At 45.0% G+C, this 19,155-nt stretch overlaps 1 protein-coding gene across 1 annotated transcript in view; it reads right to left on the minus strand.

Moving 5' to 3' along the window:
• LOC120524488 (complement C1q and tumor necrosis factor-related protein 9A-like) overlaps positions 1-18,937 on the minus strand; it is a 37,989-nt gene extending 19,052 nt beyond the window's left edge. The window contains exons 1-4 of the mRNA XM_039746324.1: positions 18,744-18,937; positions 11,147-11,209; positions 3,167-3,939; positions 2,747-2,806 (exon numbers count right to left, since the gene is read on the minus strand). Coding sequence (XP_039602258.1) covers positions 2,747-2,806; positions 3,167-3,939; positions 11,147-11,209; positions 18,744-18,909 — 1,062 coding nt within the window. The 5' untranslated portion in view covers positions 18,910-18,937. The remainder of the gene's footprint in view (positions 1-2,746; positions 2,807-3,166; positions 3,940-11,146; positions 11,210-18,743) is intronic.
• Between the last annotated feature and the right edge of the window lie 218 nt (positions 18,938-19,155).

The following is a 19,155-nucleotide window of genomic DNA, read 5'->3' on the forward strand; positions in this document are numbered from 1 at the left end:
ATCACACCGGCAGAAAATCCTTCCTTTAAGAAAGCAGCCAACACCTCCTCCTCCTCTTACCCAATAAGGGTCTTGCAGACAGGGTATGTCCTCCCGGCTGGCACCGTCAACCCCCATACTAGGCTCGGGTCCTTGCCGCCAGTCCTTTAGGTGTCCGTGAGGTGCCATGCCAAGCTTTGCTCCCTCGTGTCACACTGCCACAGGAGTGTTTGGTCACTTCTTCTCCCAGGAATGATGACCCTCAGACCCCTCTTGAGTGCCAGCTATGCGCTCCTTTTCTGCCTGCCTTGACTCCACCCGGCATCAGTTTCTCTCCCATTCAAACCATTTCCTTTTATTTCTGCTTTAACCTTCCATCCTCTCGATTCCTGTTTACGGTGTATCCGAGTGCAGGGGCTGCAGTTGCCGACTCCGACCCGCTCGTGTCTGCACGTGAATAGGAGATCAGCCAAGCACCCCAATCAACCTCAGAGTGGCACGTGCCAGTTCTCATGTGCCCCTGTGCCCGCCTGGAGCCTACATGCATCAAATTATTCATTTCATTTAAGAACACCACAAACTTCCTCTCATCCCAAATAGTTTGTTTTATTAAAATCGACGACGTGCTTATATCCTTCAAATGTTCTCTGTGTTTTCTTATGTGACTTTTTAGTTCACTAAAAGCATGGCAGAGTGGTGGCTCTAAGGCTAGGGATCTGCCCTGGCAATCGGAAGGTTGCCAGTTTGAATCCCGTAAATGTCAATAGGGACTCTGCTCTGTTGGGCCCTTGAGCAATTGCTGAGCACTTTGAGTAGTGAGAAACGCGCTATATAAATGCAAAGAATTATTATAATTGTGTGGGTTAAGGTGAGGGGGCCTCATAAACGTTTGGGTTGGCCCTGCCAATGGGTACCACCCGAGGTGGCCAAGACAAGAGGGCCAGAAGGTTGACTGCATACACCGGCGTTGTGACCCCACCGAGAGACCGAGGAGGATGAGCACGGGAGACGAGAAAGAAAACACACTGGGGAAGACAAAAGAGGGGAGACGATCCTGTCTTCAATGTTACTCTTGGATTTAACAGTTCATTGGATTTATCTTCACTGCATTATTTGCATGGATTTTTTACTAATGGCTTTCTGCACCACACTTTTACACCGATTTACATCTTGCCTGAAGAAGGGGCCTGAGTTGCCTTGAAAGCCTGCATATTGTAATCTTTTTAATTTGCCAATAAAAGGTGTCATTTTGCTTGGCTTTTCTCTACATTCATAATGGCTAACATGGCACAACACCCTAGCACTCCACTGCACTTTGCAATTATTTGGATTGTTTTAATGAGGCATCTTTTGCCCTACTCCATCTTGGTTCCTGACTATTGAAGTTCTGGGAGATGGAAGATGCCAGGCTGTTAGTACCTGGGGCATTATAAGGAACTGTCCTTCACCCTGACCAGCATGCCAGTCTGACCTCATCTTCTATAGTGGTATGGTCTGGAAAGTGTGGTGGGCAGCCAACACCCTTACCCAGCTGGGATGCCTGTTTTATGGAAGGACCAGGGGAGAAAGTGGGCTCAGGGTATTATCTCCCCATAGATTTCTAGATGGTAGCCCCCCCAGGGTGTTGCAGCACCACGGATTCCCACAGTGCTTCATGGGAGTTGGAGATTGATGGTTCAGCCTTGTTAGGTTCCAGGGGGTGCCACCAGGGGACACCGAAAAGCCCTACTTTATCAGGCTTCCGGACCACCAGAAGTACTCCTGGGTGCAGCATGAAAGAAGCCCTCTGCCTTCATGCCAGGAGTCAGAGGGAGAAGACAGAGCTTGCTGGAGGAGAAAAGAGAGACAAACAGAAACGACAAAGAAAAGAATGCAATGGGTTGTGTGCTTAATTGTGCTTTATTATTGTACTGTGGTGGGAAACACTTGTGAGGGAAGAGTTTCCCACAACCAAATAAAAGCCCGTGTTTGTGTCGGCATTGGTTTGTGTCGGGTTTGGGGAGCTGGAGCACCCTCTGCTGGTCAACAAAGACAAATTCCACTTTTGGAGTGGACGTGATTAAAAAAATTGGATGGATGATATTGTAATACTGAGGTAACACTCGGTTAGCCAATAATGATTAAGATGAATATCATAGGTGAGATATCACTCAGAGCTGTGCACTTGTCCATGTCACACACAAATATGGAGGGACTGCCTACAAAACTGGAGACTTTCAAGGCAGAAAGCAGCGGCATATTGAACTGAGCAAGCAGGCGTCGGTCTGTAAGGGCACCTCTTACCTCTCAGCACGGCCTACTCGCTCCTTCCCTCAGCCATTTGTCTCTAAATCAGCTGAGGCTCCCTTCTCAACTACTCATCTTCCTTGAGACGCCATAGCAGGATACTAACGCAGAGCCTTCAGATCACTGAGCACTAACCCTAACCCTAACCCTTTTCAGCCAATGGTGCTCTTCTTAAAGAAACACAAGCGACTCTCTGGGGTGCCTCCCTGATTGAAATCCTGAGCAGGTTTATTCCTACAATGTAGCTTAAGTGAAGCCTCGCTGGTGAAGTTCCCCGCAAGTAATGTATTTAAGCGGGCCAAAATGAAAGTTTGTTGATGATGAGCTCAGTGAGCACACATAATGAACAAGCACATGACCCCGACGGCTTCTTGTATTTTATCTCCACTGTAAGTGTTTGATGGCTCCAAGGGCCCAAACTGATAGTAAACATGACAGCCATTACCACTGTGGCTGTACCCCCCCCCTTTGGTCTTCGTACCAACATCTCCCCACTCTGATTGGCTAGTGTGCTGCCACCCCCTCGACAAATGCCCGTCCCCTTTGAAGAGACACAAAAAAGGAATACTGCTGATAACACTGAGTGTTTGAGTGACACGAGAATACGGCTATGACAAATGGAATTAAAAACTGGTCCCCAACGGACTTTCCATTTCTTTAGTTTTTTATTACAATCAGAAACATTTATTACAACAGAAATATTGACATGTATCGTAATCTGCAATTAAGGATTACAACACGTTTTAAATTAATATTTCACTTAATGACTCACCAAGAAGGGTTGATGAAGGCTTCCGTCAAGTCCAGATCGTTGAGCACAGTGGAGGATCTATCACAAATCTTCCCATATCTTGCTGGGGTGGTCATGTTTACCGACTGCATAGCAGAAGGATCAGTCAGTTAGGGTGTCAGCAAATAACAAAAATCCCGAAAACGTGGTGTCGTCGTCATCATCTGCAAAGAGGCCATTGAAGAATTCCCCTCCATACACCTGCAGCCACACCTTGTCCCCGGCCTTGAGTTGCAGCACAGCGCCTCCCGACGCCTGATCCTCACTGTTTTGGTACTTGTCCATTGTGTATATCACAGGGGTGCCGTTCTTCATTAAAGCCACCTTAACGTTCTTGGAGTAGACGGTGATGTGGTATGTGAAGTAATACGTTCCTGAGGCGACACATGTGAACCGGCCCGTGGACGGGTCATAGTGATTCTGACGATTGTAAATGATCTTATCAAACTTGATGGGGGTGTTGGCGGAAGGCAGCTTAGTGTGCTCTGTCAGCCCAACAGTGAAGGCACTTTTAGGAAGGCTGGGCATATCCCCCTTATCTCCTTTTTCTCCGGTGTCACCCCGCTGCCCCTTCTCACCTCTGAGCCCTAAACTGCCTTTCTCACCGGGGTACCCAACTTCTCCTTTGAGACCTTGCCGGCCAGTGGGCCCGATGGGGCCGGTAAGGCCAGTTTCACCTTGCGGGCCCGTTGATCCTTGCGGCCCCTGTGGTCCCTCAGAGCCAGTATCCCCTTTTATCCCTTGTGGTCCAGGAAGGCCTAATTCCCCTTTCTGACCCTTGTAGCCTAGAGGACCTGGCAGCCCTTGAGGTCCCATTTTCCCAGGGGGCCCTCTTTCTCCAGTTTCCCCTCTTCTTCCTTTTATACCAGGGATGCCAACAGCTCCTGAAATAAGAGTTTAAAACAGAAGGGAGTTAATATTCAACAAAACAATATAACAATACAACAATACAAAAGGGAGAACAAAGGAAAGTAGGGAACAATGGAAGAAAACTACTGATTGTAGGACAAAGTGGGCATTGCCTGGATTGGCAAGGCTTTTAGTGGCACACGAGGCCTTTTAAGACAAATCGAGTTCAATGCGTTCCTGAGTGAACTCTAAAGTGAATGGCGGAACTGCAGTGCTACCAACACTTTGGTCAGCCCTGTACTTCATCTGATAACAAAGGTGCAAAGCAGAGTTGAGCCTCCGTCAGACAAATGGACGTTCATATTAGGCTTGTAAGCACAAACTGAACTGGAGGTGATGGACAAAATAACGATTCCTACATCAACATGGCCCCGTGACCCTGTAGTTAGGACATAGCAGGTTGGATAATGGATGGATGGACATCAACATGGCATCCTGTAAGCAGGTCAGCAACAATCGATTCTTTTTCTCACATCCAAACACCAATTACCACACTGCAGCAGGCACCGGATCCGTAACTGGAAGGCACTATCATCCAATCACCAGAGGTTACACCGTCCAGCAAAAGTAGCTGCATTCGTGTCTTTGCTCTCTTTGGTTGGCTGAAAGCCGAAGCTCAGTGCTCTTTCAGTGACCTAATAGCTGATGAGCTGCTCTCTTTGGTGGAGCAAAAAGCTCCCAAACTTCCTCTGGCCTTGAAGGTACTCTTGTGAAAAACAACGGCCACTTTTTAAATAAATAATCGCCGGTTTAAAGAAGGGGGGGGGGCATGGTAGTGCGGCCAGAGCAGTTCTCAGACGCGATATGGGCATGAGTGATTCGGCACTGAAGTGCCCGTGTCTGTGATTGATGCCAGGAGCAGCTGATCGCCACACGTGTGCCACATCCCCATTATAAATAGTAGGAGTGAGAGTGTGGAGGGGAGATGAAAAAAGAAATGAATGGAGGTTAATGGAAAGAGGAAGGCAGGAGGTACAGAGAGCCGGTGTGGGAGCGAGGGAGGGCATGCTGGTGGTTTAAGGCAGCTGGGAGGAGAGCCCTGGCGGGGTGTTTGGCTGGCACTCAGGGTGGATGGATTGGGTCACTCCTGCACTTCGGATCGAGGACGGCTCGCCGTGGAAGGCAGCAGGCATTGTGGGGGCTTGGGAGAGTGAGCGCCAGCGTGAGTGCCCTGGTCGCTGAGGAGCCCGAGTCTCAGTCTGGAGGGAGCTCTACGAAGCCAGGGGTCGGAAAGACAGCTGCACCTGCAGGTGGGGCGACTCCCCTGTTGCAGCAGCGCCAGCTAGAAGAAGGCACCGGGCTTTTAAAGGGGAACAGCTGCCAGCTATTGGTGTTTTTAACATCGTTTTAATGGATTTATTTATTTGGGATTATTTTAACCTCCAACTCAATTCACCCTGCTTTTATGGATTATTTATTTCTGGACATTTTAAAGCACTGCACTGTTTTCAACACTTTGGTTTTGACTTTTTTTTTTTTTTTAAATAATAAAAGCACTTTTGCACTTTGCACCTTCCCCTTGCTTCATTTGGTGTCCTCATTGTCCAGCTGCTCCGGTTACATTACTGACGGTGTCGGGTTCAAGAGACTCCCAGAAAAGAGATGGGAGCATGAAGCTGGACCTGAGCTTTGGAGTGGGACGTCCTGAACTCGCTCTAAGATCCACTCTGCCAAGCCGAGCTCTAAGTTACTGACCGGAGAAAACTGAGAAACAGAAGAGAGCATCAGCGTCTGCACCAGGGGTCTCCAGCTCCAGGGCTCATTCTAACCCTTTTCTTAACTAGTGACCTGTTTTTACTGCTAATTAACTTAATTTCCCTTCAATTGATCTGTTTTTTTAAGACCGAGTCCTCTGAATTGCTCCATTTCTTTCCTTAAATGGCACCCAACCAGAAATAAGATGCCAAGTGAGACACCAGATGTCCAGCTAAGTGAGGCTCCCAAACTCCAACCAGCTTCTTAATTAGAAGTTAATTCTTGATGTTAACCAAACCTGTTATGTAATTCCATGGCGTCCTGGCACGCTCATTTTGCCACAGTAGGCATTTCTAAAACAGTTGATTTTCTTCTTTTCTACAAATGCCATCAAAATGTTTTGTGGACCTGAGCGGTCCACTCAATTCCTGAGACCTCCAACTTTCTTTATTTTCAAATATGGAATGATGGACACAGGTTAGCTGGTCACATGTTGGCTCGTTTTGTACCTCATTATTGTTTGGCTGCTAATTAATGGAAAAACAAACAATTAAAGGAGTCTGTGCCTTAAATAGCAAATCAATTAAAATTAAGATAAATGAGTTAATTAGCAGGTCAAGCTGGTTACTAATTACAAAAAGGGTTCGAATGCAGAGCTCCAGGTCTGGAGTTGGAGACCCCTGGTCTATACGCTGGTACCAGAAAGAGCAACGCATCTCCCTGTGAAGTTGCAGAGGACACACCAACGAGTCCAACAGCGAGCTGAGGAAGTCAGCACCACCAGGAGTGCACACCAACACAAGAAGAGTCCTGCGTTTGAACCTGAAGCGACAACACCACCCAACTCCACACAGCGGCGTAAAACTGTTTGTGCGCGTCAGGATAAATCAGAACTCTGAGCTGTGCTTAAGTTACCTTAATAGAAGACTAACAGCCGAAAACCTTCCTACAGGGAAAGACAAGGAAGTTAACGTGGGAGCCTTTCGATATTATTCAATGACTTGGGGGCTCGGCCCACCCCTGGGTTTGGCTAACCAGATATACAATTTGAAGAGATTGTTATTGTCATGGGAATTGTTACATACTGTATGCATTATTTTCACTTTTACTTTAAAACTTTAGTAAAAACAATATTTAGAATTAAGTTTTCTTCGAGATCGCATTGAATTTGATTCTATGTTTGGACTTACATCGTGACAATGCAGCGTATAACTGCCTGTGAGTGAATATCATGTTTTTCACTCTAATAAATAAACGACTTTATCGAATGTTTGTCCATGCTCTTTCTTCTTCGCTTTGTCGTTGACGTGTCATCTAGAACGTATAAAATTATTGTCCTGATACAATTTATAAGAGCTGAGAGCGCAGGAAGTGTGTCTGACAAAAGCATTCACACGACTGAGGTTAGATGACCGTGGTATGGTTTGAAAATAGTTGTAAGTAGGGGGTGACTTAAAAGAATCTCATGTTAAATGTCTCCGTCTCATGGGACTTCTTATCGTGCCAGCGTTTATGGAATCTTTTGATTCTCACTGGCAACACAAATTAGACAATCTACAAGTCTCTGACTTAAAGTTTAAATCCGAACAATATATTTGATCTCTTTTCGCTGTTCCATTATTTCACCGAGTAATAATTTCTGTTTGTTTGCGCTAATGCGATCTTTATTATCCTTTTTTTTTCGAGACTTTCGAATTTTCATATTTCCATTATCTCTATCCTTCTCTGCATACGTACCGCGCCAACATTCACGTATAAATGTCTCTCTGAGAAAATCACATCCTTCCAAGATTTTAATTATAATAGAGAGACATTGTCAAAGACAAAACTGATCATTAATTAACTGATCGATTAACATCATTTAATCAGTTCTTCTTCGCACATCATACACAAAATCCTACATTCATCTGGCATCCCCGGGTGGGCAGAAGTTCAAATCCTTACACCCAATACGTGATCATGAAGGAAGTCTCTTCAGTCATGGCTATCTGTTAAAGGAGTGGACTAATCAGACATGGCAGCCGGTGTTAAATCCTGTTCAGAGTCACTCTGGGGGGCTTGTGGTGCAGTGCACATGAAGCATGGAGGGTAAGATCTTTAAATAATTCATGCTGACCCCAAAGCTAAAGGCACACTTTACCACGGCCATAATGCTACGCACACAATAATGCAAAATTGCCGTAAGGTGCTTCTGTCTCCCTACTCTTCTTCCTCACCTCTGTGACCCAAAATGAGCAATGAAGTTATGATGAAAAGAGGAATAATCTGTGTAGTCAGGGCAAATTTAGGATAGAAAAGTAAGCAAACAATTGCTCATGAATGGCAGGCATCATGGCGTTTGCTTTCTTCCAGCCCTGCTTCTGCTCAATGGACGGTGAGGCATAAAACAGACAGCTTTTCCATTTTACAGTGTGACATTCAATGGGGTGTTCATATCTAACAACTGTATGCATGGTGGCCAGAAGAGGACAGCCCTGGTCGTCCTTTAACCTAAAAAAAACAACCAATGAGACCAAAGGGCTAAAAAAAAGTGTGGCTTTAATGACCAATAAACCGTCCAACAGGCCTTCATAGACGGGACTTCTCAGTACTTTGTGGGGTTAGGCCTCGACTAGGCCTGTCTGTTAGATGTTCTACAGCAGGCGTCTCCAACTCCAGTCCTGGACTGCTACTGTGGCTGCAGGTTTTCATTCTAACCAGTTTCTTAATTAGGGGACAGTTTTTACTGTTAATTAACATCTTTTGCCTTAATTGTAATTGACTTGCTATTTAGGACTTAGACCTATTAATTGTTGAGAAATGAGAACTACGCTATCCATCATCAGGTGTATCATAACTTATTACTTACTATGGGTATTGAAAATGTGTGCGACTTACTCAACCTAAAGAAAACTGGAAGTTCAAATGTCCAACATGGCATAACTTCAAACATGTTTAATAACTACGGTGAGCGGCGACGGACGGCCATATTGACAGCACACCAGCGGTCACTTGCAGACATGGAAACTGCCAGACCACCACTGAGATTGTGACAGGACGCAGAGCAGAAATAACGATGGGGGGAAAAGGACATACGATTACAGAATGTGTTCTACTGTATTATGGGTATAAATGTCAGGCAGCATCAACTACAATGAGAAATTATAAAAACAAAACCCAGATAAACTGATCTAACCTAACCCTTCATAACTCGAGGTGTTTATTAGAAATGTACTTCAAGCGGTAGAAGTACGTAATACACAAGAATAGTCGTGTCAAGTATTTGAGATTTTAAAATGTGTGCTTCAATTTAAATGTTTCAAGTCTAAATATTCTAAATTGCAATAGAAAATTTGTCAGTTTTCACTCACTGACAGAAGTCCATATAGGGCTCAATCCCAGTCAAGGATCAAAATCAAAAATAACATCATATTCACTGAAATTGTCTAAAATGATACTCCTGTGGTATAGCGGGTCCACAGCTCACTGAGCAAAAGCCATTCGTTTTAAATAAATGATCGCGGCTTAGCGAGGGGACGCTGGGCCATAGCGGGCCGTGGGGCGATCCGTAGGGTGTGGGCGTTTTCTCACCGAGTGCACAGTTGAGGAACTCCCCACATTCGTGATTGTCCCGTGGCTAATGCTGCAGCTGCTGTGGCCCTCGTCATTTAAAAAGAAGCGCGAGTCGGTTGTGGAGGAGAATGAGAAAAGAACGAGATAAGGAAAGAAAGGAAAAGACGGAGGTTGTAGGGAGCGAGTGTGGAAGCAGGTGGTGCCAGAGAGAGACAGACAGACACGCGGTGCGTACGTGTGGTGAGCGCGCGGTCGAGCGCTCGTGGGCAGCTGCGAGGAAGCTGGGTGTTAGGCCGACACCCAGGCGTTTGAGTTGATGTTGCTCTCGCTGAGTGACCAGGTGAAAGCGACGAGCCACAGAAGGCCACGGAAAGGCAGCGGAAGTCGGGAGGCTTGGTGGTGGAGTCCCCAATGTGTGTGTCCAGGTCATTGGTGGACATCAAGTCTCGGGGACTGGGATGAGAGCCAAACCGAAGCCAGGGATCGGGAGGTCTCCAGTCTCGTGAAAGTGTGCAAGAGGAGGGCAGCTGCAGAGAGTGTCTTGCCTGCTGCTAAGCCCAAACGGGATAAGCAGGTGAGACGCTAATAGAAACGATGCACCGGATTTGTTGTTGTTTTAAAGACTGCTTCCCCGAGAAGATTTTAACCTCTGGTTTTTAAGGATTGTGTTTTTTTTCTATTGATTGATTTTAACCTCCACGTTCTTTTATTGGATTATTTATTTGATTTTGAAACTACTGCACTATTTATGGAACACTGTTTTGATTGTTTTAATAAAAGCACTGATGCATATTTTTTGCACCACCCCTTGCTCAATTGTTAATTTGCCTCCATTGACTAGCTCACTCGGTTTCATTATCAACGGTGTTGGGTTCAAGGGTTCCCAAACAGCCATGGGAGCGTGGAGCCAGAACCCGCATCGTCACAACTCCACATGATTATATTTGAAATTTGCCATTTTTAACCATCTGGGAGTGACACGTAGGGGGAGAGGACCACCGCTAAACAATCAAATATCAAAAATGTTATCATATCCATGATCAGCTAGGGCGGCACAGTGGTGCAGTGGGTAGAGCTGCTGCCTCGCAGTTGGGAGACCTGGGTTTGCTTCCCGGGTCCTCCCTGCATGGAGTCTGCATGTTCTCCCCGTGTCTGCGTGGGTTTCCTCTGGTTGGTCCGGTTTCCTCCCACAGTCCAAAGACATGCAGGTTAGGTGCACTGGTGATTCTATGTGCGCGCCCTGTGGTGGGCTGGTGCCCTGCCCAGGGTTTATTTCCTGCCTTGCGCCCTGTGTTGGCTGGGATTGGCTCCAGCAGACCCCTGTGACCCTGTGTTAGGATATAGTGGGTTGGGATAATGGATAATCAGCTACCTCGAAATGGCATAAAATGATACTCCTTGTACCCCCATTAGGGGGTGAACCCCCTGGGGCTTGTGGCCCCCACAACTTCAAGTCCTTCTGATCATTTTTTGCAGAAGCCACCTATAACGTGTCGTCCAAAAATGGTTTAAAAATGTGTGTCCTTCAGGTCAAGAGGGCCAAAAATCGAGGGAACCCTAAAAAGCTCCATGTTGTGCATAACTTGTCATCAGGACGCCTCACACTGTTGAGTAAGGAAGTGCTGGACAGAAGTGATTTGAAAGCGTTCGTAAGTGAATTGAATAAACACAACAATTAAAACTTTGAGTGTTTCTATGAATTATTCAGTCTGGTTGGTATCAGACATGCATGCCATGATATTTGGACTGCGTCTTTGTTTAGTGATTTTGGCTGTGATGAAAGGCAGGACGTAGTAGCTTGTTTTGTGTGTTCCCCAATCTCTATTTAAATAGAGAAATAAGAGAAATAAGAAAGGGAGATTTACAAACGTAATGGCAGTCATGCAGGTTTGTTCCTACAAGCTCAGTGTGAGCATTACGAAGCATTTCCTTTACCTTCCACTCCCTTTTCCCCCATCTTTCCATCTTTTCCGGGTGTACCACAGGCTCCGATTTGACCTATCAGGAAGGAAGCATAATAAAAACATTACCATAAAAAAATCTGCAATTAAATGTAGTGTAACCACAAGGGGCCGCCACTGAGCCCCAAAACACAGGCACAATAATGGCCACACATTTCCTGTTCAAACATTCACCTCCGACACATTCTTTGCAGGAACACCAGCCACCATATACAAATACAAATCGTCTCCTTCCACCTCCAAGACAGCGTTGCCCACTGCCATCGACTCTGACTCGACTTAAGTAAGGCAGCGGGCCTCTCTTATAAACTAGACCTGGGAACCGCTTCTGGTCTCCTGTTCAAGTCGTCTGAAGCACTTATGGGTTGTGCAGAAAGCAATGCAGTCCTCCCCTGGCTGGTGGTATCCAAAGACCCCAATAGGGTTGCATTCCCGAACTCCAATGCCACCTGGTGGGTATATTAATCTGGCCCAGCCTTGAGAAACACTGCCACCTGTCGTGTGGAGGAATGAACTGCTCCTGGTAAGCCCGTTCAATGAGTTCATCCATTAAGGCCTGACTTTCCTTGCTGGCAGCTACAGTAGTGTATCCAGACAGGGGCGCTAGCTCCCCTGTTGGAATAAGTTCTTTTGTGACTGCGGCATGTTACATACCCTGAAACAATATAAATATAATATAAAAAGGCGATACCCCTTCCTTAGTGATACGGCGGTAAGAAATCACATAGGAGAAATAAGCTTTGTTTAATGACGTCTTACGCTGCATAACAGACGAAGGAAGCCAATGGCAAGGATACAGTTGTGGAGTGGGGGCCCGATGTGTAGATTCTGCCATGTTGCCATTTCAGTGGAAGGGTTTTCAGGATCGGATGACGTTATCTCCCATCCGTCTGTCGGCTTCAAAGGTGTGCCAGGCAATGTTCCAAGGCTTTATACTCTTTCTTGACATGTAGGCCCCCACTTAGGTACAGTAAATCATGCCATTCCAAACAATGCAAAGACAGGATACAATAACATGCGGAGATTGAAACACAGAAATAGTATACAATGCCCATTTTGCAGTTGTCCCTAACTTGTCTTGACTTCTAATGCTTGCCTAGCAGTTCTAAATGATGAGCCCCTGTGCTAAATCTGTGTCCACTGTGCATGTGAGTAGAAAGAAAAGTACATTTATAAAATGGTTTTGTACAGAGGACAGTGACATATTAAACTTATGTCACTAGTAGCCAATCTACGTCTGACAAGTGCACAGCCAGCTGCTCTTAGGGGGCGCAAATGAGCGGCGACTCCAAGGTAATGTTGAGGTTCAGCAGGTGAGAGGGGACAGAGCGCCGTACATTAGGAATCTGTCCTTTGAGGTCTTGAACGTCAGTCACTTTTGGAAGCTGCTTATTCAAATGGGGGATGAGAAGGTCTGGTGATAATCACAGCAACTCTGAGTTCGACACAAGGGTAATTTAGTTCCTTTTTTTAAATTAGTTTTGGTATATTTTGATTTTGTTTTAAATTCTTTATTACATTACGAGGTGAGACACAAAAATAACCAAACTGGGCTTGGGGCTTTCCTGGAAAACTGTCTGGAGGTCTGCTGGACGTGAATCATAGAACTATAATATCCCCTCCTACAGGCCCACTCAAACCACCGACCAGCTAGGTATATCGTGTGAATAGCCCAGTCAGGATTTGCACAACAATCGCTACATGAGTTTAAGCGACAATGTTGGGTAAAAAAAAGCGAACAGCGAGGCAAGACAAGACAACACAACATGCTCTGACAAAAACATTCCTCTCTCGATCATCCTCCCTATTCATCCGATTTAGCTCCCTGTGATTTTTTACTTGTTCCTGAAAATCAAAAGTGACCTAAAGGGAACACATTTTTCTTCAGTGGATGAAGTGAGGACAGAAATGGCAAGCCTGTTGAAGAACCTCAAGCAAGAACACTTCCAGCACTGTTTCAATCAATGGAAGATACATATGGAGCTTTGTAGAGATCGGGAGGGAGAGTATATAGAAGGTGACGATGTTTAGAATGCTGCAGTTTATCCATAAGTATATACGTATATACCAGTAACGGTGTACTGCACGATAACGTGCAGTGAATACACTTGACTTATAGTTTTCATCCTCTTTCTCTGTACGTTTACCATTCATTTGCTCAGAGGTTGATGCGCTTGCTGCTTCCTGAGCAGCTCTTCTTTTCCCCACCCTAGTGACCCACTGCTTCTCTTCTTTTGTCGGCATCTTGTCGTGTTAAAGCTGATTATGTTAGTTTTTGTGTTTTCAATCTGCCTCAAGAATGATTAGCGAAGGTGGGAGGGAATGAGAGCAGCGCCCATACACATACGCATATTGATTCTACAATAAAATAAAATAAAAACAAAAAGAGTAATAAAAATCATCACCCTGAAAGCGGATAGAAGACGTCACGTAGTTTATGTGTACCAAATTTCAGGTCAATAGGTGAATCGGTTTGCGAGCTACAGGTGATTTAAAATCCTGGACAGATTAATGAACAGCCACGGTAGCGTATTATATAAGAAGAATTTTAACCAATCCGGTTATTTTTGTGTCTCACCTCGTATATTACTTTTTTCAGGATTTTCCTTTTTACTTAATGGTTTTGTATTACGCAGATTTTAATTGTGATGATGGTGTTTTATTTCAATACATTCAAATATTTGAAAATCTTCCCACACTGCCATCTTGCTTCTGTAACTCCAACTCTGCTTGGCTCTGGGAGACAGGAAGTGACATCGGCGACAGTCACTCACAAGGGTCACCCGAGTTGGTGAATAAAGAGCTTACTGGAGTGGGCGCCTCTTTGTTGAAAGGCCCTGTGACCGATTCTTAGAATTATTGTACTTGGCTCGACGACAGATCAGTTTTGATGTAATTTGTGTGACTTTTAAAGATGTTTCTGCTCTTGATCGCTTTTCATAAAAGTCTGCCGTGTCTCATTTGGTGGCATGCAAAGATTTGATTTCAGTGCGATATTTGCAATGCGGATTCCTTTTTAATTTAGCTTCAGTTTGGGCGCAGTGGTAGCGCATCCGCCTCATCGTAAGGAGATCATGGGCTCACGTCTCGGGTCCTCCCTGTGTGGTAGCGATTTGAGCTATGCGAATGTAATGAATTATTACTATTTTATAAACTGCTCAGGTTCATTTTTTAGTATTGGTGACCCAAGTGGTTTTGTATTTTGCGATAATCATTTCATATTAGCTTTCGTGTCAGTTTAAAAAAAGGCCACTCGATGAAGATGAAGAAATTCATGCTGTGTCTACGCAGCAAAGGGACAGTAGAAAACACGCAGATGTGCACTTAAAACGTGCCATGAGAGTTCGGAATCTTCTGGACACGTTGTGAAATGTCTCACTAGTGTTGTAACAGCGTCTGTCTCTTCAAGGAACAGCCTCCTTCCTTTTAATCTTTGGGTCAAGCACATCACGGCACCTTACGAAGGCTGCCAGTTCACACAACCTGCTAGGCATTCCTGATTTGATAAACTGTGTATGTGGGATCCAACCTCTTTAGAAATATCTTTGAGAAAGCAGTTATTCTGTAAATTTGTGGTGTTTCCTTCCCTTTAATTGAGCTCCACAAACACTACTGCCTGCATCGATCGCACACTTGCTCATTACTGTCCACGTCACGCTTTAGAATTGATGGTCCGAATTCAGTTCAGTTCAATGTAATCTCATCGAGTGTATTTTCACTTCTGAGTGCAGCCTGGCGGACTCCTATGCTGTGCACACAGCTGCAGGTTTTTCCTAATCCAGTACTAAATGTTAATACCTTCTTGTTTCTTATGGTGCCAGAAAGCGGCAACGGGTTACACGTTGGTCACAACACAAGAATTTCACTGTATTCTTACATATGACAATACGAGGAGTTCACTCAGACATAAGTTTAGCAAAATCACAGAAATGTTCAGGAACTTCACAAAATGCATTGAGGTTGATGGGGAAGGAGGAAGTGAAGTAGCTTGAGTGGATTATCACAGTGCAATGGTCTTTAAAGTGTCCCTGAGGACTAAGGAAGTGTCTGCCAACTATGCTGGACCAATTATTGTGACCGAAAATATGACCTGAGCTCTGAGGCAGCCGTGCTAACCATTGCACCACCATGCTGCGAAAAACAACAAGACGCAGACAAAATGCAACACAAGGCCACCAACCAGCAATAATAAAAATATACAGTATGTATCATTACGCTCACAGAGTTCCAGTCTTGGAGCAGACATTGGCTGTGCCACGAAGGGCAGCGTGGGACTCGCCCGTTCCATTGGTTGAAGTTGCAGCTCCATTTTGTTTTTTTGCTTCTGTTCAATCTGTGCAGATACTTTGCACTTTTTTCTTCTATCGAGAACTTAGAAACGTCTTGTAAATAGTAATCATCCATCCATCCATTACCCAAACCACTATATCCCAACTACAGGGTCACAAGGGTCTGCTGGAGCCAATCCCAGCCAACACAAGGTGCAAGGCAGGAAATGAACCCTGGGCAGGGCGCCAGCCCACCGCAGTAGTAATCAATCTTTTGGTATTACTCTTATTTCTCAGGGTCTCATTCTGACTTGAGGAGGAGGAAGAGGAGGAAGAGGGCTCCTTCTGTCTTTTTCTGACTGTAAGGGTACCACAGGGCTTGTTATGCATACAAATTAGCCACGGGGTCTGGTGGCAGTACTCATTCTGATAATATACCCCTCAAATGAGAACGCAGCAAGCTTTTTTATTTTTATTCATTTTTATAAATGGATGTGGGTACAAGTCTGGCTGGTTAGAGTTGTGACATCACAGATACCAGAATTAGGCACATTGCTATCTTACAGACCGCATGTGTGAAAGTTCTGCACTTCGGTGTTACGGCTCTGTGATGTCATGCTGGCCTTGCAAAGCATCATGGGGAGCTTGGAGAAAACATTCATCTAAAGCTCACCTCACTTTGGAAGACTTTTTCCAGCAATTTTCAGTTGTGGCCTTCATTTATATAATCTTAGCCAGTCGGAGTTGGTCCGCAGCCCACTCCTGTGAAACCGATCGCCTAATGAGACACAACTAAGGACGGAGAGCAACCACTCTGTGACTGGGCAGGGTAAACTCAAACATGATTGGTTTTCTCGTTAGTCCGGAGAACATAAGAGCTGACCAGCAACGGAATAAATGAATGCTCATCCAGAAGTAGCGATGAGGTAAGGAACATGCAGGATTAGAACCTCACAAACAGAAGAGAAGCTCCTCAGGCTGGTGTCTTGAATTTTATAAAATGGAAAAAAGAATGAAATGGGGGGAGATTGTTGTTAAACTCGCTGCTACTGTTAATCCTTTGTGAAGTGCTGCTCTGTCAGGCAACACGCTATTTACTGGCTGCTAGAAAAAGGAGCAAGCGTGACATGCTGGAAGATTGGAGCTCAGTCGGTAAATGTGACCTGGGCCGCAATTTTCAGATGTGTAACTTGACATGGAGGCAGTGATGAGATCTGCGAGGTCAATTTCCAGAGGAATATTCTGCAAACAAGGTCACTGTGTGGTGTAGCGGGTCCACAGCGCAGATCAAAAAGGACAGTTTTTAAAAGAAATGATCGCTGCACTCGCGGCCAGAGCGGTTCCCGGGCGCATCTGTGATTGAAGCTGGGAGCTGCTAATGGCCACACCTTAATAAATAGAAGAAGCACGAGGCGGAAAAAGAGGAGAAGGGTAAAAGAGTGGAGAGCGAGAGCAGAACTGGGGTAGTGCATGAGAGTGGACGAGCCAGCTAAGTAAAAGGAAGGTCAGTGCGGTCGGGGGTCCCGGATAGAGCGTGTGATCAGCGTTCGAAGGACAGATCGTGCCCACTGACTATGTCTGAGGAGGAAGATGGGAGGACAACCGACCCCGAGCGGTCTAGCAGTCGCCAGGCGGAGGCAGCTAAGATGGGGGTCGGTAGAGAGGGGACTGTGGCGGCTGAAGTCTCGTTGGCTGAGCAAACCTTAGAGAGCTGAAGAGGCTGGGAAGGAGCCATGTCTGGCCGGTGTACCCCAATGTCTGCTGCTGCTTTAGTCTCGTTTTAGCCTTGTTTTAACTGTTTGGGATTTCATCTTTTTATGGATTATTTATTTAATGGACATTTGAGTACTGCACTCATTTATCTGCACACTTTTTTGCTTTTGGTTTGGTTTTAATAAAAAGCACTTTTTGCACCATCCTTTTCTTCACTGTCCAGCTCATCGGTTACATTACCGACGGGATCGGGTTCAAGCTCTCAAAATGGAGACAGGACTCTGGAGCAGAACCCACATTGTCACACACCGGCGAACACCGCATACCCGTTGTGAAAAATGCTTTGATGAATTTCATCGATCGCCACTGTTCTTGAAGTGCTGCGCCCTTACGACTAAATCTTCGTCTCGATAGCTGACAAGTGTTACCCACATCAGGCAGAGACGCACAGTCAAGAGCTGACTACCGGCAGTTGGGTTATTCAAAAAACAGAACTAACACGTTCCACCCATTTTAATTTTATTTAAGTTACTTTTAAGTATGTGGTTATAATTTAATTTTAGTTTTTTGGATTTCACTCAGCTTTTAGTTTTGTTTTTATTTCATTTAGTGAAATGCTGTTATAATTAACGATAACAAGCCTGCTTCAATCCAGCATGGGGCACCGGTCCGTCCCTGGGCACACTCGGGCACACATCCACACTCACTCATCAATGCCAGTTTAAGTTCCACAATTGACACTGAGAGACCACCTGTAACTTGAACCCAGGACAGTAAAGCGCTAGCCTTGCCTTTGAATTTCTAATGGCCCAGTCTGTCTGTATGGTATGCCATCTTCCTGCCAGTTCCCAGAATTACGATTATTTTTACTTGGTCTTTGAAGTTTTAAGGTGATTCCACCCTGGGCTTCTCCAAATCACTGCTGGTACAAACAACTGAGGGGCATTTTCACCACAAATGCTGCTAGCTGGAGTTTGATTTCTCATCCTCCATTGCTAACAGACCACATTTCAATTTTTATACTAATGTACTTTTACGTAGTCAATAGTTTTGTTCATATTTGAATACTGGGATTGATTTCTGCTTTGTTATTTGTTTGAACCCGATATGTGAATTTATAAGAGGTCCTAACTGCAGGTTTGTGTTCCGATTTCTACATTAAGAGGGAGATACTTAAAAGTCTCTCGAGATTCAATTTTAAATACGGTCTGAAATTTGTCAAGTAAGGATGTTTACGAGTCCTGGCACAGAGAGGGGGAGACGTGTCGCATGTTGAATGGCACATGCACTCTGCACACGTGACATTAATGACCCAAGAAGGAGCCCGTTGTAGAGTTTTGCGGTTTACTCAAACTGCTCATTTGTGACGCTAATACAGGAATACACAGAACCAAATTCTGTTTCAGATGTTTCAATCTCATACTCCAAACTCGATGCACACGCCCGGCATTAAAGGTATGTCCATGCTGTCCTTGGCCACTTTGGGACACAGCGTTCTTTAAAAGAATTTCCAGACTACAGGTTAGTCACTTTAAAATAAAATTCAAAATGAAATAAATAAATAAATAAAGACCATGAAGCTTTGCTCACCTTGGTCCCCTTTGTCGCCTTTCGCTCCATCCCGTCCGTCTCGGCCTGGAATGCCGTTGTGTCCGGGGTCTCCAGGAACACCGGGATGTCCAGACATATAGCAGTCTTTACTGGACATGTCATTTGTACTCACTAAACCAATCAACAGCAGAAGCAGACCACTCATTTTGGAGCTCAGCCAATGGGGGGCAAGAAAAGAGCCAAAAAAAAAAAAAAAAGAATGTTAACGTGACAAATTAAGAAGTTTAAATACATTGTCAGTGCTTTAGTTTATGATCAGTAAGTTTAAGTCAGAAAATGTAACTGACCCTTCAAGTAGTTGGGGCGGGGGGGACCCAAAAGGCTGTTAATTCATCAATCCAATACACGTACATACTGTAGACAGTGTACTGTACATAGCATATAGATATAC

Source organism: Polypterus senegalus, chromosome 2 (assembly GCF_016835505.1).
Source record: "Polypterus senegalus isolate Bchr_013 chromosome 2, ASM1683550v1, whole genome shotgun sequence".
Lineage (NCBI taxonomy): Eukaryota > Metazoa > Chordata > Cladistia > Polypteriformes > Polypteridae > Polypterus > Polypterus senegalus.